The sequence below is a fragment of the Eubalaena glacialis genome, chromosome 11, assembly GCF_028564815.1.
Source record: "Eubalaena glacialis isolate mEubGla1 chromosome 11, mEubGla1.1.hap2.+ XY, whole genome shotgun sequence".
NCBI classification, from domain to species: Eukaryota; Metazoa; Chordata; class Mammalia; order Artiodactyla; family Balaenidae; genus Eubalaena; species Eubalaena glacialis.
The window spans coordinates 26,870,317-26,889,148 of record NC_083726.1 but is presented as its reverse complement, the minus strand read 5'-3'; the positions used below and the strand labels follow the sequence as shown (position 1 = coordinate 26,889,148).

General features: G+C 35.4%; 1 protein-coding gene across 1 annotated transcript in view; it reads right to left on the bottom strand.

The window, feature by feature from the left end:
• Positions 1-18,832, bottom strand: part of CEP83 (centrosomal protein 83) — a 117,367-nt gene that overhangs the window by 26,414 nt on the left and 72,121 nt on the right. The window contains exons 6-10 of the mRNA XM_061204249.1: positions 18,225-18,476; positions 15,494-15,625; positions 9,233-9,347; positions 7,822-7,966; positions 7,559-7,708 (exon numbers count right to left, since the gene is read on the bottom strand). Of these exons, the coding sequence (XP_061060232.1) occupies positions 7,559-7,708; positions 7,822-7,966; positions 9,233-9,347; positions 15,494-15,625; positions 18,225-18,476 (794 nt within the window). The remainder of the gene's footprint in view (positions 1-7,558; positions 7,709-7,821; positions 7,967-9,232; positions 9,348-15,493; positions 15,626-18,224; positions 18,477-18,832) is intronic.

The following is an 18,832-nucleotide window of genomic DNA, read 5'->3' as shown; positions in this document are numbered from 1 at the left end:
GGAAAAGTTCAATGGGAAACATCTGAAATTACAGTGAGATGGAGCTGTTCCAAGTTCTCTTCAAAGTACAGGGTAGCTAATTATGCTGATTATTGCCTAGGTTTTCTATGGCAGGCAGCTGATGTGTGTCACTTCAACATTCAACAAATATTTACTGAGTAGTACCTAGAAATGCTGAGCCCAGTCCTAAGTGTTGCAGATACGCCAGAGAATAACAGACAGAATCCTTATCTTTAAGGAACTTAGCGTGCACAGCACTGTCTGACTGAGCTTTCTTTAATGATGGAAATGTTCTATAATTTGCACCACCCAATATGATAGCTCCTAGCTACATGTGGCTATTGTACATTTAAAATGTGGTTAGTGTGACTGAGGAACTGAACTTTTAATTCTTCTTTAATTAATTTAAAATTAGATTTAAATAGCTCTATGTGGCTAGTAATGTTATATTAGCCACCAAAGTTCTAGTGTAATCTCTTGGCTTCATTTGATGTCAGTCTCAATTATCAAAAGAAAGTAATAGATAAGGCAAGCAAGAGAAGTTGTATTTGTGATTTCTCTATTGTCAAAAATCCTTAGAACAAGTTTATTGAGAAAGGCAGTTTTTATATCAACCCATTGAAAGCCAAGGTTCTTGCCGTGAGTGCTGGAAATCCACTCTGGTCATTATTTGCAAAAAGGGACCTTCCTGGGAAGATATAAGAGACTCAATGCATCAATGGGGAATCAGAGAGCCAGAACCAGGCTAGAATAATTGGCCAGAATCACAAGCAAGGACACGTATACGAACTGTCTGGCTTTTCAAATGTTGCCATGTATTTTTCCATCACTTACTTTGCTGTTCAAATTCTGTAAAAGAACTTGTTCAACTGGCCAAGTAGAAGTCTCCTTCTCCCTACTAAGATGATATACAATAGATAACTCATCTCAAGATGGAGTATAATAAGTAGAGAGAAAGATATACTAAGTGACAGATAGTTTTTAAAAATGTTTCTAAAAACCTTAAGAAAAAATTAGAAAGCCACAAATGGAAAATAGAACTCTGGCTTTAAACAATGCAAAATCTTAAATGATCAAGTTCCCTTTCCTTCAGTTAGTTATTGCTGCTACTTCTCCAATACACCTCTTCCCACTTCTGATAACAAACTGCACATTACGGCCTCTCCTTCCCCAACTCCCCTTCCCCACCCAGCCCCCTACCCACTCAGAAATACGCTTAAAACCTGGACCGAGTCAGAGTGCCCTATCCCCCGGCCATAGGATGGGCCCAGGGATGGGTGTGTGAACCAGACACAAAGCCTTTCTAGATTTTTCTAAGTTGAATCATCAAGTAAGAACTCTGTCTTTGATCTCAAAATATAGTCTTGTCCTCACAGAGAAAGCAGTAGGAGAGAAGCAGATACAGGAGTTAGAAAAGAAGAGAGGAGGGAGATGAAAGCAGGAGGGAAGAAGCTACTCTCATCTGGCACATTTGAGTTCCTAGATCCACGCGTCCATGAGACCAGCACAATCCCTGTCCTTTCCACCATTTCCATCAGCCAATCAAGTCCCTTTTTTTTTTTGCCTGAGTTAGTTGGAGCAGGGTTACTGTCATAACCAAAAGCTGATTAGATACTTCATCTTACTTAAAATCTTGTAATTTTAACGTTTTTAATTTACAGGTAACTTTACAAATTTTACAAACGCATTTTAGAATAATACGTTTAGAATAATCATTTTATTATTTAGGCTGAAGAAACCACTTGAATGAAGACAAGGGACTGGTATGTAATTAACAGTTTAAAGCATCTGCCAAAGCAGTGATTAATCCTACTTATTAATCTGTTGTTTATAAATAAATGGATATTTCTGCTTTATGTTTTAGACCTTCCATATCCTTAGCAAACCTTTTTTTTCCACAGGTAGTCTCTTTCTGACCTATCACAAATTCTAAATAAGACAAGCTGCGATTATGATTATTTTAATAACTGATCAAAATAGACCTGGCTGATGTAGCTAGATTTATAAACCAGAACTGCCATGGAAAAACACCACAACTGTAGACCATTAAAAAAATCATGCAAATTTTGCAAATTACTCCTGCTATTTTTATTTGGGTTACTATGTCCTTATTTTAAGTTGGGGTCAATTACACATTATAAATGGACATTATAAATGTCCTTGTTTTAAGTTGGGGTCAATTACACATTACACATTATAAATTTGATTCCTGAAGAATCAAATAAAAATTATCAAAGTGGCTAAAGGAACAGAAAATGATTTATATTTAAAAAAAAAAAAAGATAGGGGCTTCCCTGATGGTGCAGTGGTTAAGGATCCACCTGATGGCGCAGTGGTTAAGGATCCGCCTGCCAATGCAGGGGACACGGGTTCAATCCCTGGTCCGGGAGGATCCCACATGCCGCGGAGCAACTAGGCCTGTGCACCACAGCTACTGAGCCTGCACTCTGGAGCCCACGAGCCACAACTACTGAGCCTGCGTGCCTAGAGCCCGTGCTCCGCAACGGGAGAGGCCACCGCAGTGAGAGGACCGTGCACCACAACGGAGTAGCTCCCGCTTACCGCAACTAGAGAAAGCCCTCGTGCAGCTATGAAGACCCAAAGCAGCCAAAAATAAAATAAATAAAATAAATTTATTTAAAAAAAAAGATAAAGGAATGAAAGCTGTTTTATATAGCAACAAAACACAAAAAATGTAAGGGTCAAGTTCATTATTGTCTTCAAGTAATGATTGCTGAACATTTTATCACTATGGCAACAGAAGCCCAAACCAGGAGAAACAGGCTTAAATTCTAAGAGAAAAGATTCTAATTGGCCAAACTGTGGGACCATAATAGGATAAAACATTACAGTGGGGTTCTTGGGGGGTGGGTCTCTCTCTCTCCCCTTGCTGGAGATTGTGAAGGAGAGATTAAAAAAAAACAAAAAAACACCTAACCTGTCCTGAACCACTAAAAAAAATGTACCCACCTAAAAGCAAAGAACAGGACAAAACTGGCTCTCAAAATCCATAAAAGATTTAAGATTCTAGAATTGTAGTAGTTAACATTTAAATTAATAGCTCATAAAACTGGACATTTATAAACAATATATATCTCTCTGCCTGAGGTGGTTCTTTCCTGAGTAATGAAAATCAAAAACCTTGTCCCAAAACGTAACCTACAGCTTAATGAACATGATTTTTAAAAATAAACTGTAATCTATATAATTAGAAAGTCATTAAGATTTTAGAATTTAAAAAAGCAGATACAGGGGACTTCCAGGTAGCTAAAGATAACAGCAAGTTCCTAGTTCTATGTTATATATATATGTCTTACAAAACAATACAGGAAAGCAAGATCAAATAAAGCCATACAAAAACCACATCTTTCACATAAATGGAAGACAGAAAATGCCCAAACTTCAAAATAGCTCTAAGTAAAAAGAGGAAAATAATTCTAAATCCCAGCAAGGGACCTCTTATGCTCCTGCCTAGAAGTCTTTGCAGTGAGCATGAGCTCACACTGAATGTGAAGAGACTTAACTCATCCATTAAAACAAAAAGATGTCTAATTTGGATCCAAAGCAAGACCCAACTATATGCTACACATGAAAGGCACACTTAAAAAGAAAGACTAACAATAAAGGGATGAACAAAAGTACACCAGGCAAACAGAAGCAATAAGAAAACAGGAGTAAATTAAAAAAAAAAAAAAAAAAAAGTAGAGGTCTACAAAAGACCAAGATCAAGCTTTTCAACAATGCTGGGTGCAAGAAGACATTTGAAGTGTTAAAGGTTAAGAATTTTGAACCTAGACAATTATAACCAATAAAATATCATTTAAGTATGTGTGTAAAATAAAATTTTTCTTAGACATAAAAACTCAGAAGTTTTAGAGCAAAAAGACTTTTGGAAAACACTCTTTCAAGAAGTACACTAGTCAGATAATAAATAAAACTATGAAATCAATACAAAAATATAAGAATGAGGAAGTAACAGTAAGATGTTTGTGTTCTAAATAAGAATGCATGTGCCTATATATATATATATATATATATATATATATTCATTCTAAAAATATCAACTCAGAAAGATAGGTGAGAACAAGGAGATAAGACCATCCTCAGGTACTCAGGTAGATTTTCACTTAAGGGTATGACACAGATATTGCTAAACAATGATATACATAAAGAAAAAATATAACTATGTGTCTTAAGTTAGGAGTAACCAAAAAAAGAGAGAGAGAAACTTAACCTATCCAATGGAGGATAGAAAAAAGATGGCAAATAAGGAAAAAGAAAGCATAGTCATTAAGAAATGTGAAGGGACTTCTCCGGTGGTCCAGTGGTAAAGAATCCGCCTTCCAATGTAGGGGATGCAGGTGTGATCCCTGGTTGAGGAACTAAGATCCCACATGCTTTGGGGCAACTAAGCCCGTGCGCCACAACTACTGAGCTCGTGCACCTCAACTAGAGAGCCTACGTGATGCAAATTACAGAGCCCACTTGCCCTGGAGCCTGCATGCCACAACTAGAGAGAAGCCCGCATGCCGCAACGAAGAGCCCAAACATCACAACCAAAAAGATCCCGCATGCCATGACCAAGACCTGACACAGCCAAAAAAATAAATAAATAAAATAAATAAATAAGTAGTTTAAAAAAAAAAGTGAAAAAAGATAATTAAATCCTAATGGTAAAGTAATTACAAGAATGTAAATGAGTTAACATACTGCTCAAGAAACTATCATTCAAATTGTATTTTTAAAAGGTATTGTAATATTTTGTCTATAACGGACACAGTTAAAATAAAACAATAGATAAAGCTGAAAATAAAGTGAAAAGATGTACCACAAATATGAGCAAAAGGAAAGAAACAGTAGCAATGTTAATATTAGCCCATATAAAATTCAAGATAAAATGTTAAAGGAAAATTAACAAGTAACCATGAATATTTATGCACCTAAAAAAATCTATAGCAACAGCTGTCAGAAATCTATGAAAAAAATAAATCAACAATTGTAAAATAAAACAGGAGTAATAATAATATCAAACAAGGTGGAATTCAAGCAAAAAAAAATGACAGAAAGAAAAGTGCTTTTAAATGCTAAAAGCCACAATTTATAATTAAAGTATAACTGTTATGATTATCTATATACCAAATAATATAGCAATCACCTATGAAGCAAAAATATTACAAGAAATTTAAGGAGTCATACATAGAAACACACTAACGTAAAAATAGGAGACTTTAATATATCACTCTTTGTACAAGACAAATGAAGTGGACAAAAAAATAAAAGTATACAGAAGACCTGAACATCATAGTTAATAAGGTAGATCTTATGGAGGTATATTTCAAACTTTATACTCATAATTGAGCACTTTCTTTACTAGTCCTTATGTAACACTCATAAAAATCGATCATGTATTACAGGTCTGAGACTAAGATAAGGCAAGTGAGGTGCCCAGAGTGAAAAATTTAAGGAGACTCAACCTAGGTTTCCTGCAAGTCCAATGTCAATACATAAGAGTGAGTACCTCCTTAAATTTTGCACCCTGGGTGCCTCACTGGCTTTACCGTAGTCCTGGCCTTGATATATATTAGGTCACAAGGAAAACATGAGAGTGTTCCATAAAGCAGAAATAACAGAATCAATACTCTGATCACAATGCAATAAAACTAAAATTTAACAACAAAATAAACAAGAAAGCCCTATCACCTGGAAATTCAAAAACCTTCAATCACTTACACGTGATTGTATTTGGAGACAAGGCCTTTAAAGAGGTAACAAGGTTAAATGAGGTTATATGGGTGGGTCCTAATCCTATGACTGGTGTCCTTATAAGAGGGAGAGGTACCAGGGATATATGTGCACAGAGGCAAGCCCCTGTGAGGACACAGTAAGAAGGCAACCAATCTGCAAGGCAAGGAGACAGGCCTCAGGAGAAACCAAATCTGCTAACACATTGAGCTCCGAGGCTTTTAGCCTCCAGAACTGTAAGAAAATTAATTTCTGTTGTTTAAACTACCCTGTCTATGGTATTTTGTTGTGGCAGCCCCAAAAAACTATTAGTTTCACCTTCTATTAAACAACTATACCTTCTATTGCTTCTTGGGTGAAAAGGAAGATGCAAATTGAAATTAGGGAATTTCTAAAAAATAATGATAATTAAAACACTGCATATCATAATCTATATGATACATTTAAAAAGCAGTGATAAGAAAATTCTCAGCATGATACTTTTACCAATAAAAATGAAAGAATGAACATTAGTTGAATTAAATTCCCAACTCAAAAAATTATACTCCAATAAAGATCTATTGAAAAAAATACTATCAAAAAAATAAAATAAAACCTACTTAAATCCTCAAAAAAAACACACCAAAACCAAAAAATGAACAAGTAAACTAAAAGAAAGTACAACGTATACAACATGATGTTAGAAAACTAAGAACCCACAAAGCAGCTAGTAGAAAATACATGACTTCCGTAAGGTCATAGGATTCAAGGTCAATACATAAAAATCAACTATATTTCTTAAACATTTTTTATTTCTTTAATGTTGTATCTATTTTATTTATTTTATTTTTGGCTGCATTGGGTCTTTGTTGCTGTGCACAGGCTTTCTCTAGTTGCAGCGAGCAGGGGCCACTCCTCGTTGCAGTGTACGGGCCTCTCATTGCAGTGGCCTCTCCCGTTGCAGAGCATGGGCTCTAGGAGTGCAGGCTTCAGTAGTTGTGGCACACAGGCTCAATAGTTGTGGCTCATGGGCTCTAGAGCGCAGGCTCAGTAGTTGCGGCACACAGGCTTAGTTGCTCTGTGGCATGTGGGATCTTCCCGGACCAGGGCTCGAACCCATGTCCCCTGTGTTGGCAGGCGGATTCTTAACCACTGTGCCACCAGGGAAGCCCCTCAACTATATTTCTATATGTCAGCAATAAACAATTAGAAAGTAAAATTTTAAAACATAACTCCACTTATAATCACATAAAAATGCTTAGAATTATAATGTAACACAATATGAGCATGATATATACAATGAACACTACAAAACTCTGATGACAGAAATCAAAGATGACCCGAATACATGGAGAGATAGGCCATATTCATGGATTGGATAGACTCAATACTGTTGAGATGACAACTCTTCTCAAACTGAGCTACAGATTCAGTGCAATCCCAATCAAAATCTTAAGCCTTTTTGAAAATGGTGATAAGCTGATTTTAAAATTTACAGGGAAAGGCAAAGGACCTAGAAGAGCCAAAACAATCTTGCCATAAAAGAACAAGGTAGAAGACTTGCACTACCTGAATCAAACTCACTATGAAGCTACAGTAGTCAAGAGAGTGTGATACTGGTGTCAAGACAGACATACAGATAAATGGACTAGAACAGAGTCCAGAAACAGACACACTCACATATGGCCAACTGAAACCAACAAAGGTATCAAAATAATTCAGACATGGAGATCTGGGTGAAAATTATATGGGAATACTCTGTACTAGTTCTGCAATGTTTTGTTGGCTATGAGATTATTTCAAAATGAAGTTTAAAAAAAATATATGCATATATAACCTAATACTCTGAAGTTCCCTCCTGGCCGACTCTTCTGCCATCTGTGAAGCTCGCAATCTCTCTTCACACTGTTCCTTTTCAGATTGCCTCCTGACATCATGTTCCACTTTCATTTTCTCTAAATCCGCTAATCTGCTCTCAAGTTCTAGCCTAAAACAACAGATGATAATTATATTACAAGAACTACAATAAGGATGATATGACAGCAAAATGTTTTCATTTGCAAGGAGATTTAACACAAAATAAGGTAATTAGGTACTTACTTTTCATCTTGTAATACCACAAGTTTTTGGTAACCTTCTTCTTTGGCAGCTTGTACTTTACGTATTAATTCACGGTCCTTTTCTACTAAAAGCACTTTGTGGTGTTCAACAGCTGATGTGAGAATTTCATTGTCTGACTGTAATCCTAGTATTTTTTTTAAAAGGAGAAAACTGTACTGTATTCAATGTTATTAAGAAGAAAAATTGCAATTAACAGCAAATATTCATAAGCTGATAAGACGAAAGAATATAGAAAGTTAAGTCTCTCCAGATACACATCTCAAAGATCTTTACTTTGTTGGTAAACTTTTCTTAATGAAAAAGACTACTACTCAGACTTAATTTGTCATTTTATTAAGCACTCACACAAAAAAACTTCAGTAAAAGGTTATATACATTTACTCATTTGGATCTTGAGAGCTGGGGACATCAACCTGGGTAATATCGAAAGAGGTTTAAATACTTAACTTCTAAAAGGGTTCTGTAACCTAAATCCCACAGACAGCATCATCATAAAGCTAGCTGGAAAACAGAGTGAATAAAATCACAGAAGCTTTTGAAACCTATCAGAACTGTTAGATATCTAATACAAATTGGACATTTTCAAGTTTGTCCAATGAATTCACAAATTTTCCTAATGAAATGACAAGTATTTTGCATATGGAATAAGTAAAACAAATTCATATCTAACTCAAAGTTTAAAAAGAATGCAAAACTGGATCTCAAACTCTTTAAGTTCCAAAGAAAATTTGCTCCCTAACTCTATGAAAATCCATGAGTCAACATCAAGTAGAAATTAATAATGAAAATAGTCATTCATCATAAGCTCTGTCTGAAACTGAAACTACAGGCCAGTTCAACTAAAGACCAACTTGATGACAGCTGCAGGTCCAGGCAGCTTATTTAAGTACTTAAGAAAAGTCAGAAATAATATAATTTCTGAGAAATCTTGATGAGAAGGACATTCTAAGACTAAATTGGAGTTTAAAAATAAGCTTAGGCTGAACTAGGCCCAATAACTGGCCTAGGGTCTACATAAAAAAATTTTTAAACTTAAAAATTGGGCCTGGAACCCACCTATACATTCTTTAGATTTTAAATGGTCTGATATTAATAATCACATGATCTAAACAGATTTTAAGTTATATACCCAGGAAGTATGGAATCCTATCTGTAAAGTTTCACTTAATTTATGTATTAATCAAATAACTATGATATAACCATAAAATTTTTTTTAAAGTTACACCACAGAATGAACATTTAACATACAAATAAAAACAATACATATGTGCTCTAAAATTAAAATTCAATTAAGCTTAAAATTGGAAATAAAAATTGAGTTTGATCTATTTTAGTAATTTGAGTTTATATGTGAAAGTAACAGTAAAAAGCATGGGAAATCATATATTACCATCCAGTTCACTTTGAATTTTATTCCTTTCTCTTTCTAGCTCACTCTTAGCTCTTGCTGCCTCCAGTCTGATGTCTGTTATTTCTAGTTTGTTTGAATGTTTAAGTTCTTTTACCTGTTGATAATTAGAAATTGAAATTACTATTGGTCATTTTCTTGCCACTAAATGCTAACCCAAAAACATTAGTAGAAATGAGAAAACACTCTGGTAGCAGAGTATAGAGTATAAGCACCTTCCAGCAGGGAAGATGCTTCAGTGCCTGGAACAGTACTCAGCACCAAGAAAACAGTCTGTTCCTAGTAGAACTGAGTCATTTCTTTCAATAGCAGGGTGGGGTCATCGGGCTTAATCTTGCCTTTAAAGGCTTAACTGCAAGTACCTAAAATCCAATAGTCAATGACTGAAACATCCTCAGGGGAAAAAAAATTGAAACCTTCCTCTAAAAAAAACCTGCTGGTGACAAAAAGGCATTTTAGGTATAAGGAACAGCATATGAAATGTTATAAAGGTAGCACGTCACCTGGTCTGCTTGGAAAACAACAAACAATGTGTTATAGATAGAGCAGAGGAAGATGTGAAAACTGTGGAGTGGCAGGGAATAAACTTTATATGCCATACAAAAGGGTTGTATATCCTCTTAGCTGCTGAAGGTGGCACAATCAACTTTGTTTCAGAAAGTTAACTCATTGCAAGTGTGCTGGATTAAGAAACTGAAGGTAAAGAAACCAATTAAGAGGCAAAGGACTAACAAAGGGGACAAGAAAGAATAATCTATTGAATTTGGTGACTAAATAGTGTGTGTGTGTGTACGCTGGTAGGGGGATAAACAAGTACAAAATGTATGAATCTAATTTAAACCTTTATTGCCAAGACCTGATCCTTTTAAAGCCCCAAGGTGAATGTAACTAATTGTCAACACTTTCCATATAATTAACCACATACCAATCTCAGCTTTTCCCTGAGACATTCCTTTTGAAAGTTGAATAATTATAGTTCATAAGTGGTATTCCTTGGGCTTCCCTGGTGGTGCAGTGGTTAAGAATCTGCCTGCCAATGCAGGGGACATGGGTTTGAGCCGCGCGCAACTAAGATGCCGCGGAGCAACTAAGCCTGTGCGCCACAACTACTGAGCCTGCACTCTAGAGCCCGCAAGCCACAACTACTGAGCCCACGTGCCACAACTACTGAAGCCTGCGTGACCTAGAGCCCATGCTCCACAACAAGAGAAGCCACTGCAATGAGAAGCCCGCACACTGCAACGTAGAGTAGCCCCTGCTCACCGCAACTAGAGAAAGCCCGCACGCAGCAACGAAGACCCAATACAGCCAAAAATAAACAAACAAAATTTTTTTAAAAGTAGTATTCCTTTGTTCATTCAATAAATATTTATTGAGCACCTATTATGTGCCCTAGCACTGTCTTAGGAGCTGGGGATACAGCAGCAAACAAGAAAGCTTTGTCTCTCTAATCATCTGTACTACTCTAACAGTTTCCATAACCCTGCCCTTTGGTGAGGTGCTTCTAAAATTAGGTACAGTACTATAATGAGGATTTAACCAGTACGGATATAAAGGTTAGATAAACCTGCATTCTGACATATTATACTAATGTATAAAACTATGAAATCACAGGAGAAAATCACAAATATATACAAGCCAAATATGTAAAATATAAGATGGTGGTAACAGGAGGGTAAAGGATAATTTACTTGAGTGCAATAAAAAGCTATAAAAACTAGAGATGGGAGTTAGAAATAAATCAGGAAGAGGTCCTAGAGCCAAAGAGGGTGAAGATGAGAAACAGAAGTGTCTTACTGGAGGAGACTCCATCTATGAAAGGTCTTGGAAACATAATAAGGTTTCCTGCAAATTCCTCACTTAAAGGAAACAAGAAAGTCAAGTACTGTGCTACCTTTGTACTGTTAATAACCACACTAAGACACAAATTAACCTGTAGATTTTCAAATGACACAACACAAAATGAATACCTTGTGCTGACATCAGATTTGCATTTTTAAATCTTTCTTAAGTTCTTTTCTATGAAAGCAAGTCTCATAGAACAATGTTTACAAAGCAGCTTTGAAATACTTTCAGAGCAGCTAAAAAATTGTATTTATTTTAAAATTTAAACTTTCTATAGATTGGGTTTTATAATTTCATGGACAGACAGAATTTATAAATGCTTTAAAATCTGGAAGAAATACAACTACAATGAAAATCCAATTTCTATGACAAATGTAATCATAACCTGCTACTATACACTAACTGTAGAAGATCTGAATGACACAGCAGTTCATTAGCAAACCACATTGTAGCTGCTTTATATATGAGGTGGAAAATCAGAGCCATCTTATTTTGTAGAATCTTTCAACGAGAAGAACTACAAAATATATAAAAAACATATTTCTTAATTCATTCACTCTGAGATTTACTGAAATGAGACAACATTTTTCAATTAAACTATAATCAGTGAAACTGAAAGAACACTGGACCGGAAGTCAAATGACAAGTCTATCTTCAGAACTACTTCTATTATTAAAGTAGTGGTATATGCTCAAGCAACATGCATTCAAATTAACTTATCTATGGACCCTGATGAGTTTGTTTTTCTTTAGTGCCACATTTCTAAAATACTGAAATAATGAATGCACTCACACTAATAGTAATTAACTTCCAAAATATTAAAATTATTTTATTTATTAAAAATGGAAAAACATATATGAATATTTATTACTTAGGTATGATGAATAAAAACACTTTCTATGAGTAATATGAACCAAATCCCAAATAGTTATAATAAAGTTTCTTTCTGCCTCTAGATTCCTAGTTCTTAACTTTTGTAATCAAGCATCAAAAATCCTAGAAAAACTAGGGATCTTTTCTTAAATAAAATGCACAATGTTAAAACGCTGCACATAATTTGAAGAGATTTACAATCTTCTTAAGCCTCCGTGGGTCAAGCTACCCTGTTTTGCTTTTTATTTTCCATGTAGATTCTGGTCTTTACATTGTGAATTTGCTTTATGCTTTTGATACAACAGAAATACTCAGAATATTAGCTAGTACTAATGAAACTTTAAGAAATGTAACAAAGTAGCAACAGTAAGCATTTTATAAGGGTTCAGAATCTGTTAAATTACACACACACACACACACACACACGAAAACAATATACGTAAGCAAGAAATTCAAATAAAGTTGAAAAAATGTATTACTCAAGAAGCTCTTGATGTAAATTCCAAAGAGACAGTACTTAAACTCTGATCTTTTTCAAAGGTCTGAGATGGTATGACCTTATAAACTTAGCTAATAAGGTAATTCTGTGGGATGACTTCCTTAAAACTGTATTTTATTGGAGTTCTAAAGCTCAAACACCTCATAACAGGAAGAATTTATCTCACTGAATATTAGATATCTTTAAGGTCATCATTTTTAGGCCATCTTTGGTAATACTTTTTAATCCAAGACACCGATAGTCACAATGACATAACTGTTCAAAAACCTAACAAACATTTACAAATTTGAATAACTTAGACAAATACACCCCAGGTGTTCCTTTGCATTGCAAACAACCATTTGTGAGAACTGCAAAATGTTGATGAAAATTTCAAGTTGCAAAGAAAACTGTGACAATGTTTGAAACATTATTTTAAAATTTAACCTTCCAATGAAATCTTTTTATATGCAAGATCTCAAATGAAAACTTGCTTTGTCTAAAGTTGGTGGGTGGTTTTAATAAACCATTTATATGCATAATAATGCAAGTGTGCCTTTAAAAAGACAGGCAACTCTTAGCAATGTGTGTTAATAAACATACAATCTGGAAGTGTAAAAGAGTATATATTTGCCATGGAAAAAACTGGGTAGACTATCTCCCAAGGGTGGCATCTAATACATCTAATATTATGGCTTTGGCTTTTCAGGCACAGAAATCAAATTTTGTCACCACACTTAAAGACCACTCTCAAGGTTAGACTCACATTACTAAAGTTTATGAAGAGTGATCTATAAAACCAGAATGTCAGTTAATTAATTATGAGAAAAAACTATAATGGAAACTAGAATACTCTAACTCTGAAGGACCAGTGCGTTCTCTCCCTGTAGACAAAATTACAGAGGAAATCACATAACAGTCAGAAAGTTGCTTAGGGCTCATGCAGTCAGAACAAAAGGAATGGGATGAATCGATTATTTCATGGCCACAAACTAAAATAGATTGAGGTATTACTTTCCACAGTAAGAATGATCTCTTCAGTGGGACCAGAATACTCACACTCTGCCAACTAAAACTCTCTCTTGCCTCTGTCATAAACACTGTTTGACTGTGGACAAGGAATTTACGATGAATACATTACTCCTCTAGATAAGTTCATGTATTTCTACCAGGCTACAGTAAATTCCCTCTGGTCTAGAAACGATTTTGTTTTTTAAGGTGATTTTACATAACTCTGATAGAAATATAATACATGATCTCACTGATTCAGACATCAGTCTTATTTTCAAGTTCTTAGAGCTGCCCCAAGTACTACTAATAATAGCTAATATTCAGGTGATTATATATTAGACCTTATGCTAAGTGCTTTATGCATAATATCTCATTTAATCTCTGCCACACTCTATAAGGTAGGTATTAGTCCTGTTTTACAAAGGAAAAATGCTAAAGTCTTCAGAGAGAAAGTAAATTGCCCAAGGTCACACAGCTAGCAAGGGGAAGAAATGGAATTTGAGTATGTCTGACTCCAGAGCTGATATTCACTACGGTATTCTATAAAATACTTTCATCATTGCTATCCTACTTCTGGTTACTGGATTCCTTATATACATTGCATTTGAGGGGGAAAAAAACCTCTAAGTTCCTGAGAAAACTGTATATAAAAGGTGTTCAAACCATTATATTCTTTTAAAAATAACAAATGCAGATCATGCTGCTGCTATTAATTTACTCATTTAACAAATATTTATTGTCTACTGTGTGCCAGCACTGTTCCAGGAGCCAGAGATACAACAGTAATAAAAGCAATGTCCCTGCTCTCTTGGAGCTTATATTTGAGGCAAAGGGAGTAGAAAAGACAAAAATAAACAAATATATCAGATGGTGTTAAGAGCTATGAAGAAATATAAAGCAGGTAAAAACGATAGAGAATAAGGCAGAGGAAGAGGGAAGATGGTATTTTACAAAGTGAAGAAAAAAATGTCCTCTCTGATAAGGCAACATCAGAAATGGGTGAGGAGGGGCTTCCCTGGTGGCGCAGTGGTTAAGAATCCACCTGCCGCTTCAACTATGAATGTTGACTACAAACCATCGTAGTATTAACAGTACCTGTGACAGATATTTTCATATCATATTACATTTTTTGTAGATATTTCAAAATATCATTAATACTTATCACTGCTTCAAAATTATAGTAATTTTTAAACTCATCAGGAGATTTGGTTTTAATGCATTAATAAACATATTTCTGTATCAAAAAACAAAAAAAACAAAAACAAAACACAGAATCCACCTGCCAATGCAGGGGTCATGGGTTTGATCCCTGGTCCGGGAAGATCCCACATGCTGTGAAGCAACTAAGCCCGTGCACCACAACTACTGAGCCTGCGCTCTAGAGCCCGCGAGCCACAACTGCTGAGCCTGTGTGCCACAACTACTGAAGCCCACACGCCTAGAGCCCATGCTCCGCAACAAGAGAAGCCACCTCAATGAGAAGCCTGCACACCACAACGAAGAGTAGCCCCCACTCGCCACAACTAGAGAAAAGCCCGCATGCAGCAACGAAGACCCAACGTGAGCAAAAATAAATTAATTTTTTTTTAAAAAAAGAAATGGGTGAGGAAGAAAGCTATATACATATGTGAGGGAAGACCATGCAAGGCGGGCAAGTGCAAAGGCCCTGAGGTAGAAGTAAGCTTGCTCAAAGAAGAGTGAGAAGGCCCGTGAGGCTAGAGCAAAGTGAACGGGAGGGAAAATGGACTATGAGGGCTGGGGAGAGATTGCAGGGGCCAGATCACACAGAGCTCTGGCAGGGTAGAGAGTAAAGAGACCAATTAGGAGGCTATTGTAAAAACTGGACTAGAGTGGTCACAATGAAAGCGGTTAAGAATTGGTCAGATTCTACAGATTCTACATGTATTTGGAAGGTAGAATAAGATCAAAAAAGAGACTTCAATGTAGGGAACTAAGCTACTGAAACACAAAATTCCTTTGTCATTATACAGTCTCAAGCATTCTAAAGAATAAAGTAGATACTTAAGACAACTTACTTTACTGGTCAATGTATTTATTTCCCGTTCAGCTTTATGCAATTTACTAATTAAAGTAGTGTTTTGTTCATTGCTTGATTGTAGCTCTTTTTCCAAGCGTTCAGCCTGTAGTTTAGCTGACTGTTTTTCAGCCTTTTATTAAAATAAAGTATTTTAAAATTTGACAATTTTTCAATTATATAAAAACAAAATAAGCACTACTTAAATAAATGTAATAATCATACTACCCAAAATTATTCAAAACCTCAACAATATTAACATATACCGAAGTAACAAGAGTTTTCACAAAGCAATTGGTAGAATTCAAACGCAAGATATTTGCTCCAGGAAATATGCAACAAAGTTATCTGGACAAACAACTTATCAACAGCCACCACCAAGATAAAACCCATACACTTCTCTCATGAGACAGCGTACCTAACACACTCACTTGATACCTATTTACTACTATTGTGGACATAATTCAAACAAGCATTTTGGGGGATATCAAGTACCCAGCAGATATGAAAAAGCATATTACAAGGTAGAGGAGAGGGTTTATGTGTAGTAGTAAGAAGTGAGAACTGAAAATCAATGGAGATTAGAAAACAATCCCCAAGAGATTAAAAACCCAAAATCCTCAACTAATCTGGAGCTTCTGGAAGTATGGGCAAAGAACTCAATAGCTCCTGAAATCATCACATAATGAAGATTCTTAATGAAGTAAGTTGTCAAGAAAATTTCCAGTTGGTAATACTCATAGTACTCTTTAATTAGAAAGGGAAAACTAAATGCTTTTTAAAAATACTTCTATTCAAAATAGTTAAAATGAAAACATTTTTCATTTAAAGGATAAGCTTCAGTTCTGCAACAGCTCATTTCCTATATATCTTAAATATGATAAGAAGTGTATTCAACAAATAATTCAGAAAAAAAAAACTATTTTCCTCACATAAAAAATGATACTCTTCAGGCACAGTGATAGACAAAAAAAAAAAAAAAATCAAAGAAAGGCAGGCTACCTGTCATGTGTGTATTTTCATTTCATCTGACAAATGATAAAATGAAATACAGGCTCTTGTGAAAGAACCTCCCATCTTTTGTCATCATTCAACTGGTCCTGAAAATAATCACTCTAAATGACCTCAATGCAAAGTTTCACATTGAGATCACATACCATACTCAGTCGCAGTCATCCCACTGTCACTGTGTAAATACGTTAAGGATGGAAGGATGGCAACATAAACAGTTCATTCTGAACTGCCTCATGTCTAAGGTCCAATGATACTGACAATTTTAATTCAGGAAACCACTAAATACTGTCAGAAGCTTCATCCGAAAAATAAAAAGGTGACTTCTACTCTTCAAAACATATTAATGTACTTCTTGTACCAGTTTGCTGTCTGGAAAAAAATCACTACTTTGGATTTGGATATTGGATTTTAATTACAAACTAGGTGCACACTAATTTCCCTCCAGTTCAAATCACTTCACAACTATTCTGAACAAAACAAAACATTTTGGACTACTCAAAATAAATTTTTAAAAACTATCAAACTAGTATATTTGCTACACGTAAGACACTAAGGACTAGGAGGAATAAGCATTATCTCAATAAAACTGTAAAGGGGTCCAGAATATGCCACTGTGGAATAAGAATTATTTGGAGCTGAAGGCTTTTGAGAATCAACAGACACAGGACAAAGTTTTTTCCTGAACTCCTCTTATCTGTCTAAAAGTAGAGCCTCTAAAAAGAAGTGTTAGAAGTGTTAGAAGTCCCCTCCCCAGGGGTTTCATAACTAGGGAAGGCCAACTTCTATCACAATAGACAAGAAGTCAACACCAGGATAAGAAAGCACCTACACAAACATCATCACAAAATCATCATATCTGCCATTTGTTTTCCTAAGGGCCCGTTTATCTTTCCTAAAAGTCATTTGTTTTCCTATTAGTGTCCTTTCTCCCCCTCTCTTTTCCTTATTAGAATGGTATATACGCCCCAAATTACTACTGCCTCTTTGAGTCACATTTTTCTGTGAACTCCTGTTTACATACATGAATAAAAATCTGTCTTTTCTCTTGCTAATCTGCCTGTTGTCAGTTTAATTCACAACCCTTAAACTCTGAACCTAAGAGGATGAAAGAAAAGTTTTTCCTCTCCAACAATGGAAACAAGAACTTTCATAGGACAATACCTCTAGGAGTACCAGCTTAGCTCTGCCAGCTCTTCTCTTTCTCTAATGAACTCAGGGAAATAATTCAGTAAAGGCTTATATGCATTAGTAGCCAAGTTGAATTTTGTAACCCTGGCAAGAAGCTGTCATAAGATATATAAGTATGGTATTTCTGTTGAAACAGGATTTACGATTTTAAGATCTTGAATCCCAGTGTAAGGAAATAACTAGAAAGAAATTGCTCTTTCTGCTTTGAGATGACTTTAGTCTTCAGAAACTCAATATTTTTTTGAATTTTGCATATTCTACTCTGTGGCATTGTAAAAGTTAAATCATTTCAGATAGGCGACATGACTCCCAAAGAATAAATAATCCCTTTGTAAATGTGGTAGCATAGCTATTGCTTATGAATCAAGAGCTTTCTTCTTTACAAAAAGTATATATACTCTTGGGATTCCACAAATGCGTCAGCATTAGATTGGTGAGCACACATTTATGCCCTAATAAATCAAAGGCTTGTCAACTGCACTTTAAAAAAAAGTACGCGATGGTCTACCGGGAAGCAATTAAAACCTTACCTCCAGGGATCTGACCGTAGCCTGCATCTCAGCCAACTGCCGCACCTGAATTCTTTGTACATTTTCTACCTGAGCACCAGAATTTTCTTTTTCAGCTCTCAGTTCTGCTACTTCAGCCTCTAAACCTTTTAACTTCTGACACAAATGGACTTTTTCTCTAACAAGTTGCTCCACTCGTTTGCTGTCTCTTGTGGGATCAACACTAAGCAGCTGGTTATGTAGTTCTTCTTTATCTTTCTCCAGTCTTGCAATCTGATGACAATTTGAAAGAAAGCATACAACCTTAAATTATCGAATTTTCAGCCATGAACATGCTTTACAAGTCAGTAAATTAAAATTAAAAATTGTACAATATGAAAAAAAAAGCTCAGGTGGTAAAATGAAGTACAAAGGAAAAAAATCCTAAAATGTCACATTCTTCATTCTGTACTTGGCATGACTCAAATGTGAGGGCAAGGACCTTGTCCTATTTTCCCTCCATCTCCCCGTGGTGCCTAGCACAGGGCTTCAACAGTTGCTGACTAAAATTCAAAATTATAAATAATACTATAAAATAATAATTTAAAATATGTCAAGTATTTTAAAATTCATCAGAACATTATAGGCGT